General features: G+C 44.9%; 1 protein-coding gene across 2 annotated transcripts in view; it reads right to left on the bottom strand.

The window, feature by feature from the left end:
* Positions 1-12,117, bottom strand: part of Nhs (NHS actin remodeling regulator) — a 328,267-nt gene extending 316,150 nt beyond the window's left edge. For both annotated transcript variants that reach the window (XM_040744099.1, XM_040744100.1), the window contains exon 1: positions 11,177-12,117. In XM_040744099.1, coding sequence (XP_040600033.1) covers positions 11,177-11,729 — 553 coding nt within the window. In that variant the 5' untranslated portion in view covers positions 11,730-12,117. The remainder of the gene's footprint in view (positions 1-11,176) is intronic.
* Positions 12,118-12,419: the final 302 nt, after the last annotated feature.

Genomic DNA, 12,419 nt, shown 5'->3' with positions numbered 1-12,419 from the left:
ACCCAACCTTCCTCAAACCAAGCTTAAGAAAGTTCGGAAAGTCCTAAATTCTCAATATTTTCCTAGGGAACAAAGAATAGAGACATAAGGTAATCATTGAGTACCCTAAAAGAAAGGAAGAGACAAAACTCTAATTATCTGTGTGTCACAAACAAGGCATTCTCTCTTTCTTTATGTTTTTTCGAGACAGGGTTTCTCTGTGTAGCCTTGTAGACCAGGCTGGCCTTTAACTCACAGAGATCTGCCTGCCTCTGCCTACCAAGTTCAGAGATTAAAGGTGTGTGCCACCACCACCTGGCAAGAAAGTACTCTTGAGTCCAAGAGATGGGCTGTAGGTTCAAAAGAATCACCTTGCAATCCTATAATTCCACAGTGAAAATGACAAAGTAGTATTATCAAAATAAACTTTCTATTATACACAAGAAAATGAAAATGGCTCCTCTAATTGCTATTAATAGGTCCAGTTTGAACTACATTAACCTATTTCCCTTTTGAATAGGACCAGGAGATCAAAGGAATGATACAAGCGTTTAGTATCTTGATTTCAGCAAACCATTTGACAGTTTCTCATAATGATAGATGTTGTGGGCAAGGTGGAGAAATGTGGTTAGGATGGGAAGGTGGGGGGCAGTACATTTGTGGCTTGTGCAACAATGGTACCCAAGGAATGCTGATTAATAGATGTCAACTTAAAAGGATGTTGCTAGTACTGCCTGCCAGCCAGCTCTGATCCTGAGTCCATCTGAACAATAATTTTATCAGAGATGTGGGTGATGTTATAGAATCATGTTTATAGTGTCTGCAAAGAACAAAATGCTGGGGGCAGTAGCTGACATGTTGAATAAAGATATTAAACCATCACCACTGATTGGAAATGAAAGAGCAAAGCAAGCAAGATTCAGTTCAACAAAGACAATGCAAAAGTCTCAAAAATTTAAGTTCAAAATATTAACTCTACACAGAATCAAGGAAATCTCAAGTTTAAAATCTATCACTTTAAAGAAGGGGATTTACTAGGGCATAATGGCAATATTTAATCAGCATCATGGTGTGGTTAAAACAAAGGCCACCTTAGTCTTAATTACTTAAAGAAATAGAAGAAATAGGTCTTGTCACATCACATTCTGTGCCTGTGACAGATGGCAACCAGGAAAAGGGAAACTTAAAAACTTCACTGGGGAATCTAAGTAACGGAAGTTATCTAACCTGGCATGAAGAAAGCTTAGAAGAAACCATAGAAATAAACCTACAGCTACTGCAAGAGCCTGGAAAAAGAGATTAAAAGTAGATGCTACACAGTTTCAGTGCCATACTAGGACAAAAGGCTTGCATTACAAAAAGATGTGATTCCAGTATAGATAAGGATCTTATGAGTATGAGAACCATCCAGCAGCAAAATCATGATAGGGTTGGTTACTCTATAATGCTAGGGGTCTCACAGGGACTACCATCTGGGACATCTCTGGATGGGAAGTGGATTGCTATGAGTTATAAGATTTTTTCCGAATTTAAGACCCCCAAATTTTCCATGACACTTATTAAATTAACATTAACTCCTCTCTCTCTCTCTCTCTCTCTCTCTCTCTCTCTCTCTCTCTCTCTCTCTCTCTCTCTGTGAGTGTGTGTGTGTGTGTGTGAGAGAGAGAGAGAGAGAGAGAGGGAGAGAGAGAGAGAGAGAGAGAGGGAATATGAGACTCAATGAGACTCACCACACAGTCCAGCCTCAGCCTCCTGAAAGCTGGTTCATATGCATGCAATACCATATCTGGAAAGTTACGCTTATGTTTGACTTACTTCATTTTGAGGATGTTAAACATTTAAAAAACTAATTTTTAGAATATGGGTACCAACATCCACAGATAATTTTCTTAGCAAACTTAAACCTTCTCACACTCATTAATGGTTGAGAGATGTACATTACATGACAAACATGAATTTCTCATGTCTGTCTTAGTCATTCATAAAGTGAACTACACAGGGTCTCTGCCCTCTGCGTTTATAGTCCAGTTAGAGTGCTATTTGAAATGTTGTTTCAGCAAATTTCAAACCAATAATGAAGTTCTTGCATTCAAAACCTATGTCAACTTCATTAATTTTATTTTGGTTTACTATTAACACCTAAAAATCATGTTCAAGAAGTTTCGTAATTGTTGCTTTGTGCCAGACACACCCTTGTTACACTATCTCAGTGGAACTGCATACAAAACCTTGCGTTACATGATTTTGTGAGTATGCATGTATGCACATTTGTGTACGTTTGTGTGTGTGTGTGTGTGCACAACTGTAAGCCATCCTCCTGTTTTGCTCTTTTGGGACACTTTCTCTCATAGGCCTGAAACTCACATAGTAAGTTAGGCTGGTTAGCCAGAGAGCCTCAGGGGTTCTCCTATCTCTGCTCCCCTAATGCTAAGCTTATAAGCATGTGCCACCACACCCAGGCTTTTACATGGGTTCTGGGGAATGAATTCAAATTCTTAGGGTTGCATGGTAAGCACTCTATCCACAAGCTCTCTTTTCAGCCTTGTCCCATGATTCTTTAATGGAATATACTGTCTGGTCGTATATCAACCTGACACACAAGCTAGAGTTATCTGAAGGGAGAGAACCTCAATTGAGAAAATAAGCGCACAAGATCCAGTTAAAAGGCATTTTCTTAAATTGTGATCCATGTGGGAGGGCCCAGTCCATTGTGGGTGGTGCTATCCCTGGGTAGTGGTCCTGGGTTCTATAAGCCAACAGTCTGAGCAAGTCATGAAAAGCAAGCCAGTAAGCAGCACCCCTCTGTGAACTCTATATCAGTTCCTGACTCCAGGATCCTGCCCTGCTTGAGTTCCTGTCCTGATTTCCTTTGGTGATGAACAGCAATATGGAAGTGTAACCCAAATAAACCCTTTCTTCTCCAATCTGCTTTTTGGTCATGGTGTTTCATCTCAGCAATAGAAACCCTGATGAAGACATGGAGTACAAAAAATTAAGAAGTAGCCAGAGAAAATTCTAACTGTTCAAAATTCTCACTAACTCTAAGGGTCAGCCCTCAAGACTCATGGACTAAAGTGAGACAATAGGAGACGCTTCATATGTCACCACTGCTAAAGGTAAATTAAAACCTCTAAGACTGAAGACAAGGTGCACACCTTTAATCCCAGCACTTGGGAGGCAGAGGCAGGCAGATTTCTGTGAGTTCAAGGTCAACTTTTTTTTACAGAGTGAGTTTCAGGACAGCCAGAGCTACATAGGAGAATTTGTCTAAACACACACACACACACACACACACACAAAACTAAAAAATGTCCAACACAGTATAATAGGAAAAATCTGGGGAAAAATGTTGTGTTGTTATTGTTTGGTTATTAGGAAATTACAGCCATGAATTATTAACCTGGTGTGTGTGTGTGTGTTCCCCAGTTCAATCTCTAGCACTACAAAGGAAAAAGATCAAGAAGATGGTCCTGGTTTGGGCTTCCTTAGAAGTAGATCCAGTCCAAGTGGCTTCAGTTGAAGGTAAAGTGTGAGTGGGGAAAAGCAGCAAATACAGTCTATGTCTCCAGGTACATCATAACCATGGGCAACTATTGCTCAGTTCTACTGTGAACAGTATGGAACATGCTGGAGGTTTCTCCCATTCAAAGAGCAAAGAAGCTATAGCTGGAGTCCACTTCTGAGGGATGCTTCAGGGCAGTAACTCAGTGGTACCTCTGGCTTTCCCTACATGCAAGGAAAAACCTGTTCCAGTTGTCCAACAAAAACAAAAGTCTGGGGCAGAGTGTGCAGTAAGAAGTCTTCAGCAGGAGAGGTCTGAATGTTAAACAAGATAATGCATGCAGAGTACTTAGTGCAGAGGCTGATACATAGCAAAAGTCAGAAGTGTTAGCTAAAAAATAAAGGGAGAGTCAGAGAGATGGCTCAGACGGTAAAGGTGCTTGGTGACATGCCTGATGGCCTGAGTTTCATCTCAGGGTCTTATGTGGTGAAAGAAGAGGACTGCAAGTTGTCCTCTGAGCTCAACAGGTACTAAGACACACATGCACAATGCAAATAAATGTAAATTTAAAATAATAACAGTAACAACAACAATAATAAAACCTATCTACTTGATGAGTGACAGAAGTATCACTGTAGTGACATAGGGAAATGGTATGGTACCTTCGCAATAACCGGCAGTGGGACAATAGTGCATCTATGTGGAGAAAATAATCTTGTATTCTGCCTCACACCATTTATAAATATCCATTCCAAGTCAGATGTGGTAGCACACGACTTTAATCCCAGCACTCAGGAGGTAGAAGCAGGCTGATCTCTGTGATTTCAAGGCCAGGATGTTCTATATAGCAAGTTCCAGGACATCAAGGACTACCTACATAGAGAGACCCTGTCTCAAAAAAGAAACAAACAAAAAATCCATGACATATAAATAACAGATCTACACAGCAAAAGGCAAAGTAAATTTTAGAACTATTGAGATCTCTTCATGGCCCAAGGATTGATGAAGAATTTGTTTAAGAACAAACAGAAGAGATACAAAAAGCTTATTACAAAGGAAAAAACAGATAAACTAGAAAACATAAAAACATATAGGTCAGGCTGGAGAAATGGCTCAGCAATTAAGAGCACTGACTGCTTTCCCAGAGGTCCCAGAGCCAGCAACCAAATAGTGGCTCACAACCATCAGTAATGAAATTTGGTACCCTTTTCTGGCCTACAGGCAAACATGCAGGCATGCAGGCAGAACACTATATACATAATAAATAAATACACCTTTAAAAAAAGGGCCAGGCGTTGGTGGCACATGCACTTGGGAGGCAGAGGCAGGCAGATCTCTCTGAGTTTGAGCCCAGCCTGGTCTACAGAGCGAGTTCCAGGACAGCCTCCAAAACAACCCTGTCTAGAAAAACCAAAAACGAAAAACATATAGGTCTGTTCACCAAATTATAACACTAAAAAAGTCAAAATGCAGTACTAGCAATGACAAATGAGTCATATTCACAAAATACTTAGAAAAAGACAATTAAAAATAGGGACCAAAAACTTTTTTTAAGGGGGATAAGGGAAAAAGCGGGGGTGGGGGGAGTAAATGACTGTACTGGTCATTCAAGGGGAAAAAGGATATTCAAATTGGATTTTAAAACACAAAAAAAGAAGGTTAACTTCAAAAGCTATCCAAAACATAGCTTAGAACTTCCATGAGGTTTTATTACATTTATTGCAAGAGTAGCTGCCACTTAAACATAAAGCAATACAATGAGCTAGAAAACTGTCAGGTGGCATATAGTAAAGTCAAACATACCTGTCCCCTTTGAACCAGTAATTTCACTTTTAGATGCATACCAGGCAGTGGAATATAAAAATGCTCAGCAAAAGGCATGGAGAAGGGCCAGATGTATCTCAGTTTCTAGAATGCTTGTCTAGCATAAACTAAGCCCTGGGGTTGATCCTTAGCACTGCATAAAACCAGGCATGATAGCTTTAATCCCAGCATTCCAGAGGTAGAGCAGGAGAAGGATCAGGAATTCCAGGTCATCCTTAGCTACACAGAGAGTTCCACGCCAGCCTAAGGTATTTGGCCCCTCCTTTCAAACACTAAAATACAAAAGGCATGAAGCAAAAAAAAACATTCATGGCTGTAGTGTTAAAATAGAAACAAATGTCTATCATTAGGAGAATGCAGCAGCAAATTATGGAAGATATTCACAGTTTCACTCAGCAATTAACAATTGATGGGGTATGTTCTTCTGTATATATGTTTTATATATGTTTCTCTTATTGGTTGATAAATAAAACACTGATTGGCCAAAAGCCAGGCAGGAAGGACAGGCAGGCTAGGAGACAAAGAGAATGCTGGAGAGAGAGAGAGAGACAGAGACAGAGACAGAGACACAGAGAGAGACAGAGACACAGAGAGATAGAGACAGACAGAGACAGACAGAGACAGAGAGACAGGGACAGAGACAGAGAGAGACAGAGACAGAGAGACAGAGACAGAAAGAGACAGAGAGAGAGACAGGCAGAGGCACCGCCATATAGCCAAGGAAGGAGTAACAGGTCTGGATCCTTTACCGGTAAGGTAAGATCACGGGGAAATACTTAGATTAATAGAAATGGGTTAATATTTAAGAGAGAGCTAGCCAGTTGTTAGGAGCCTGAGCCATTGGCCAAACAGATTACTAATTAATATAAGTCTCTCTGTGTTATTTGGGACAAAGCAGTTGTGGGAACAGGAGGAACAGAAACTCCATCAACATACAATGAACAATCTATTATGCATGCACAATGGAAGACCCTTACCAGTGCAATGTTGAATGAATAATGTAGACACTAAATAAAGTGCACGAGCACTTACATGAAGTCCAAAAGCTTTATATAAATCTAGTTGTTGGAAGAAGAAGCGCCCACCCTTAGGGAGATGGACAGTGACTGGTAGAAGGCATAACAAAGTTTTGTTTGTTGATCTGAGTAGTTTTCCCTTGAGTTATCTGTTTTGTGAATAGTCACCTACATGAACACATAGAATCTGTCTGCATTTTGTAAACACAGGAATGTCAGGCATTAATGCAATTTTTACTTTAAAAAATCAGTAACTAAATGTAATTAGCAGTATCTAAAAGGCCAACAACACCAAAATGTCTAAGACTGTACAGTTTGGCATTGAGTCCCATGAAGTAATTCCAAAGCCTCAGGTGTTAGAGACTGAAAAGCTGGACTTGCTTCAAGTTTATGACCATAAGTCTCAGAAGGCTCTTCATGCAGCCAGATAATCCCACTATACTTCCTTACTGTATCCCCACTCCCCCTGAGACAGCTTATTCACACTTTGCCTTCTCTCCTCACATTGCCAACACCCTCTCAGTTGATGATCTCACCACTTACTTCATGCAGAAAATAGATGTCATTTTTTAAGTGGCAAGGGGAAACACATGGCGCCACCTCCACCTCTGTAAGTCCACCAGCTAACCTATGTGCCTTTCTGCCTAGGTCTGTCACTTTCCCTCCAGATGTATTTTCATCTTACCCAATCTCTTCCTCTTCTTAACAGTCCAGATCTCTTTCCCAGTACCAATTTTCTCCTCGTTTTTGGAAATCAAGCATGCACAATATGCCAATACCTTTGAAGAACTTTTCCTTCCATACTGTATGTTCATGTAACCTCTGCTCTGATTTTCTATTTCCCTTCAAAGTAAAACTCTTTACAAGAGTCATCAATCACTGCCATTTCCTCTTCCACCCATCCTGTTCATTCTCTACCCCACTCTACACGTGCTAAACATGCACTCTGCCCCCCCTACACCCGCACACACATAACTCAAATACCTCCTTCTTGCTTTCACCGAATCACACTGTCCTGATTGCATTCTAGATTTTTGTTCCTCAGTACTGGAATCAAACCCAGGGCTTTGTACATGCTAAACATGTGCTCTACCACTGACTTGCTCATAGCACTCAATGATGTCTTACTTGTTTTATGAAACATGATCTCTCTCTCTCTCTCTCTCTCTCTCTCTGTGTGTGTGTGTGTGTGTGTGTGTGTGTTGTGTTGTGTTGTGTGGTCTAGGATAGCCTCAAACTCAAGATCCCCTGCCTTTGTGCAATTTACTCTTGTGAACCACAACCTCCGAGTCTCCTAGACTTCTGAATGTTCTTTTCCCTTCATTATCTTCTCCTATGAAACTCAAAGTTGGGATCCATCACCACTTTCCTCCTTTCTATGAAATTCAAGTCTAACAGTTGGCACCATTCTGCAAGTACCACTCTCCTTCACTGTCTCTGCTGTCTCTAGCTCCAAGGCTTCACATGCCTTCTTCATCTGTCTGTCTCGCATCTTCATCTCCAGCTTGGGCTTTTATCGTATGTGTTCAACTCACACAACTAGCTCATCACTCTCAAACTCATCAGACACCTCAAACTTAACAAGGCTCAAACAGAAAACTACAGGTTGCAGTACCTTCAGAATAAAATGTCCACCCTCTCAGTAGCCTTCTAAATTTCTGTAAATGTCATTGCCTTCTATGAATTATTTAAGCAAAGGAAACTACAAGTCTGACATCTAAATTACTTTTTCTCATAACCTGTACCTAATCTACTCAGTAAGTCCTATCAATTATATTTCCAAAATGAGTTAGTTCAGAATCTGACTACTTCCTCCTTATTTATATTCCTCCTCAATACTAGTTGACTAGATAGCAACTACCTTATCAGCCCAAACTAGCCTCAAAAGTGACTTCACCAAAGTGCTTATCATATCAGGCCAGTCACCAAAAAAGTTCCCTGCCATGAGTCAGGGAAACAGGAAGCAACTCTCTGAGGAAAGAGCAGCAAGAAGTGTGTGTGAGGCATAGTGATCTGTGTAGGAAAACGAAATGGGGGCTGGCGTATTGAGACACAGACAGCCAAGGGGAGGAAGTCTTCTTTTCCCTTGAAATACCTCCAAGCTGGAGCAGCATTAAAGTGGGGGTGCACAATGTAGTTGATAGTGCTGATGTTCTGATCAGCACTTCTGCCCTCCCAAGAGAACCCCTGCAGACAAGCCTGTGCACACTCCAGTCTTTTCATGGCTGTCTGCCCCCAGGGGCATGCTGGAATCATACATGGGTCTGACCCTAGAAGCCATATAATCCTTGCTCAGGTGCTACTTTCCATCTACCCAGGGAGAAACATTCCAACCTCTTCACTCTCCCCTCCCCCAAGTGAAGCACAGCTGAGATGATATGCCAGTCAAGCGTCCCCAGCTAGGTTTAATCCAAAGCGTCTGCAGTAAGAACCTCCTCATGACAAGTTTCAGCTCCTCTCCCGTCTGTTTCACCTCCACAGCTCCATGTGCTTCTGGGGACTCCCTCTCAGACTACTTACATGGAAATCCTTGTCTCAGGCTCTAAAGTCTAGGAAAGTCAAATTAAGATGCAAACTATTGTGCCTTAACCCTCAAAGGTTATGACAAGAACAGTGCCACCCTACCTTTAAATGGATGGGAGGAGATACCAACTATTGAGACATTTTAGAAAAAGAAATTGAAGAGTGGGCCAGTGACAGGGCTCAGTGGGTGAAGGCATCACAGAGAATCCTGGGTGACCAGCTTTCTGTCCCTGGAAGGTACATAGTGGAAGGAGAGAACTGAATTCACAATGGAGGCCTCTGGTCTCCATGTGTCCCACCCCCCACATCATGTATACACACAATAATAAGAATTAACCAAACATTTTTAGAAGAAAGTATCTTAAATGATTGATTTTAAGACCTTTCCTAAGTATTCCATTACCCCATCTTTATTTGATACACGAATAGAGTATATATTCATTACCTGCATCAATACACTAATGATCCCCCTAATTCCATTTTCCATTCCTTTATACTCTGATAGTGAAAATGGCTTGAAGGGGCTATTAGATTCTATATCCATAACTGCCTACCCGGTGCCACTAATAGAAAGGGTAGTAAGAAGGCTGTATTCTACTTTGGCAATGTATTCAAGAAGAGGTATGTTTGTGTCGCACGTGCACATGGAGAATGTATGCACCATTCAACTGTCTGCATAACTTCCCTCCAGTTCTTTTGAAGTGAAATCACCCCCCAAGCCACACTACCCAAATATCAGCCCTGTTGAAAGTGAAGGGTCTGTCCCTGCTGGCTGGTTTGAGGCAAAAAGGAGGCAGAATTAAAGTGCTCATTTCCAGTCCCAAAAGTAAAATATGACTTGGCCTAGAGCAATCCTAATTCTTTCCAGAACTCATCCCCGGAATTGCCCTTTTAAACAACTAGTCATTAACCCAACTCCAGGTCTTTTATAAGCTGCGAAAACTGATCGGGCACATCATTTATTCATTACACTTATTATTATTGTTATTGCAGAAAAGCAGTGAATTCCTGGGGCGGGGTTCAAAGGGTTCTTCCAGGGAGGAAGGGGTGAGGGAAAGGAGTGCCCAGGCCAGCAGGCCGAGCCAAGATGCTGTGCTGCCCAACAGAGGTGCAGGGAAGTCCTCCTGGGATGCATGCTGCTGAAGCTCCTCTGCTGGAGCACTCAGTGACCACCTCACACTGGAGAAGCCACTGCAGCAACAGAAAAGGCTTCTTACATAAGTAAGTCAGAAGCGCTGACATCACCTTCCCCCAGAGCGTCTCAGCTGAACTAGGAACCAAAAGGACCCGCGTGACAGTCAGTCCAGCACTCTTGTCCACAGCCTGGTTCGTTTTCCAAATGATTCTGTCGCTGCCAGGTTTGGGAGACTGTGCACCAGTGAGGGAGAAATGAATGCCCCTTAGAGAGAATAGTTAACAGAGACTACTTAGTAATAGGTCTACAGTGTTGCAAGAGTGAAGACAATGTGCAGTGAAGATGCCCAGGGGTCTTTTAGATCTCCTTCCTAGTCCTCTCACTGCAACCTGGCTGGCTGGACCGGTTCACACCTAAGTCAAGATTTGTGAGACAAGGAACTAAGGCAGAGGAAGAAGAGCCTGTGGGATGCTCAAGAACCAGATACTCCAAAGAGGCATTAATTAAGAGCCCTAGGTTACCCAGGGCAGAAAAGATGCTCAGAGATCCCTTTATCACCCCCCAGACATTCCTTCCTTCCAGTCCCTCAGCAAGGCCTTTGCTTATCCCAGGGTAGTCAATAAAGCACCTTGGAGTTTGTTCTAGGCAGCCAGCCAGTGATGCTGGACTAGGTCACACACCTTCCAAAGGCACGAGTCCCGGGCACCCGAGGTCATAGCAAGTGTGACAAAGCACCTTGTCTCCCACAGACATCTTAAAAGGACACCCACTACTCTGAAACCCCCAATGGTGCAACTCAGTGGCCGGCTCCTGGAAGCTACTAGGAGTTGCACCCCTCCCTCTTCCCAAGGACATGAAAGGCATGTATGTCCAAGTGGTGAATGACAAACCCTCTCTAAATCTTGTCTGCCCCCTAAATGCTCCCTTCCTGCCCGTTCTCAACGCCAAGGATGCCTGTGAGTTGAGAGGCCATCCTTTTAACTTTCTGCTCTCCACGCCTGTATCCCCGCATCGGTCAGGGGCCACCCTAGCTACTCAGGGGTGGATCTCAGGGCAGAAGAGGGGAGGGAAATCAAGAGTAAAGTGCAAGTTGCAGCAGGCATGGTGCCTCGGGCTGGGATTGAGGCGAGTGGGGACTGCAAGAGGGTGCGGCGCTGGAGCCTAGTACCCTGGAGGATAGACGGCTCTGGTACTCACGCACTGCCTCCTGCTTGGGGTCCAACGTGCTGAGGACGCGCTGCACGCTGCCGAGCTTGCCCTGAAGTGCCCAGACGCGGCGGTGAGTAAGCTGGATGTCGCTCTCGAGCTCCTGGAAGAGGCTGCACGCGTGCCGGGCCACGTCTGAGAGCTGCCGGAGGACTCTGGCCAGCGCTGCGTTGCTGACCGCGCACAGGTCTAGCATGAGCAGCACAGCCTCGGCTGCAGCCTCGGACGCCTCGCCCGTGGCCGATGCCGTCTCCGGGACCCCTGCCACGCTCTCGTCCCCAGCCTCGCGCACCTCGCCCGGTGGCTGCTGAGCCTGCTCTGCCGGCGGAGGCAAAGACGGCAGAGGTGGTGGCAGTGGAAGAGGAGCAGGGGGCACACGGAGAGGCTCCTCTGGCCCCGGTGCCTCGGCCTCTTCCCGCCGGCCAGGCGGCTGCAGGGGCGGCGGCTCAAGGCTGCCTCCACTCATGTCCTCATCTGGGCCGGGAGCCGGACGCCGCTGCCGGCAAAGCCACTGCGGCTCCACGATTCGCTTGGCAAAAGGCATCCCGCAGAGCAGGGCCGCGACTTTCCGTTCTCCTCTGAGCGTCCCTTGTGAGCTAGGGACCTGGCGCGCCCACCTGAGCAAGGAGAGGGCAGGAGTCCGGCAAGAAACAATCCGGGCAGTTCAGATCCGCCAAGGGCTCCTCTGCTCACCTGGCCTCCTCTTCTTCCCCACCGTCTCCTTCACAGCTTAGTCCGACCTGTTCTCCTCCGGGTGCACGGCTGTCTAGGAAAGATGACACGAGCTGGGCAGAGAAATCTCGGGATGTGCTTGGGTCCTCCTCACTTGCTTCCAACCTGGGTCAGCTGGCTCAGCTCCATCGTTCCTGAGCCCTTTGCCGCCGCCCTGGCCACTGCAGCCGCCTATATAAATGTGTGTGTGTGTGTGTGTGTGTGTGTGTGTGTGTGTGTGTGTGTGTGTGTGTATGTATGTATGTATGTATATGTGTCTGTGTGTGTCCGCGTGTGTGGATGGGTGGGTGGGTGGGTGGGTGTGAGTGTGTGCGCGCGCCTCAGTTTGAAAGTACCCTGGCGCAGGCCTCTCCCCGCGCGCCCCTCGGCCGCTCCGGGGAGCGATTGCGCCTGGGATCTCTCTCCGTTTCTGGGCGGGGAGGAGGTTTAGGAAAAGGCGCTCTGAAAACCCGGACAGAGGAATCCGCCTCTAGCCCTGGCTCAGGAGGCGGCGCGGGGGCGG

This window comes from Mesocricetus auratus, unplaced genomic scaffold, assembly GCF_017639785.1.
Source record: "Mesocricetus auratus isolate SY011 unplaced genomic scaffold, BCM_Maur_2.0 Super-Scaffold_100003, whole genome shotgun sequence".
Taxonomy (NCBI): Eukaryota; Metazoa; Chordata; class Mammalia; order Rodentia; family Cricetidae; genus Mesocricetus; species Mesocricetus auratus.
Note: the sequence above shows the minus strand (reverse complement) of the source record. Positions and strands in the feature narration are given on the sequence as shown.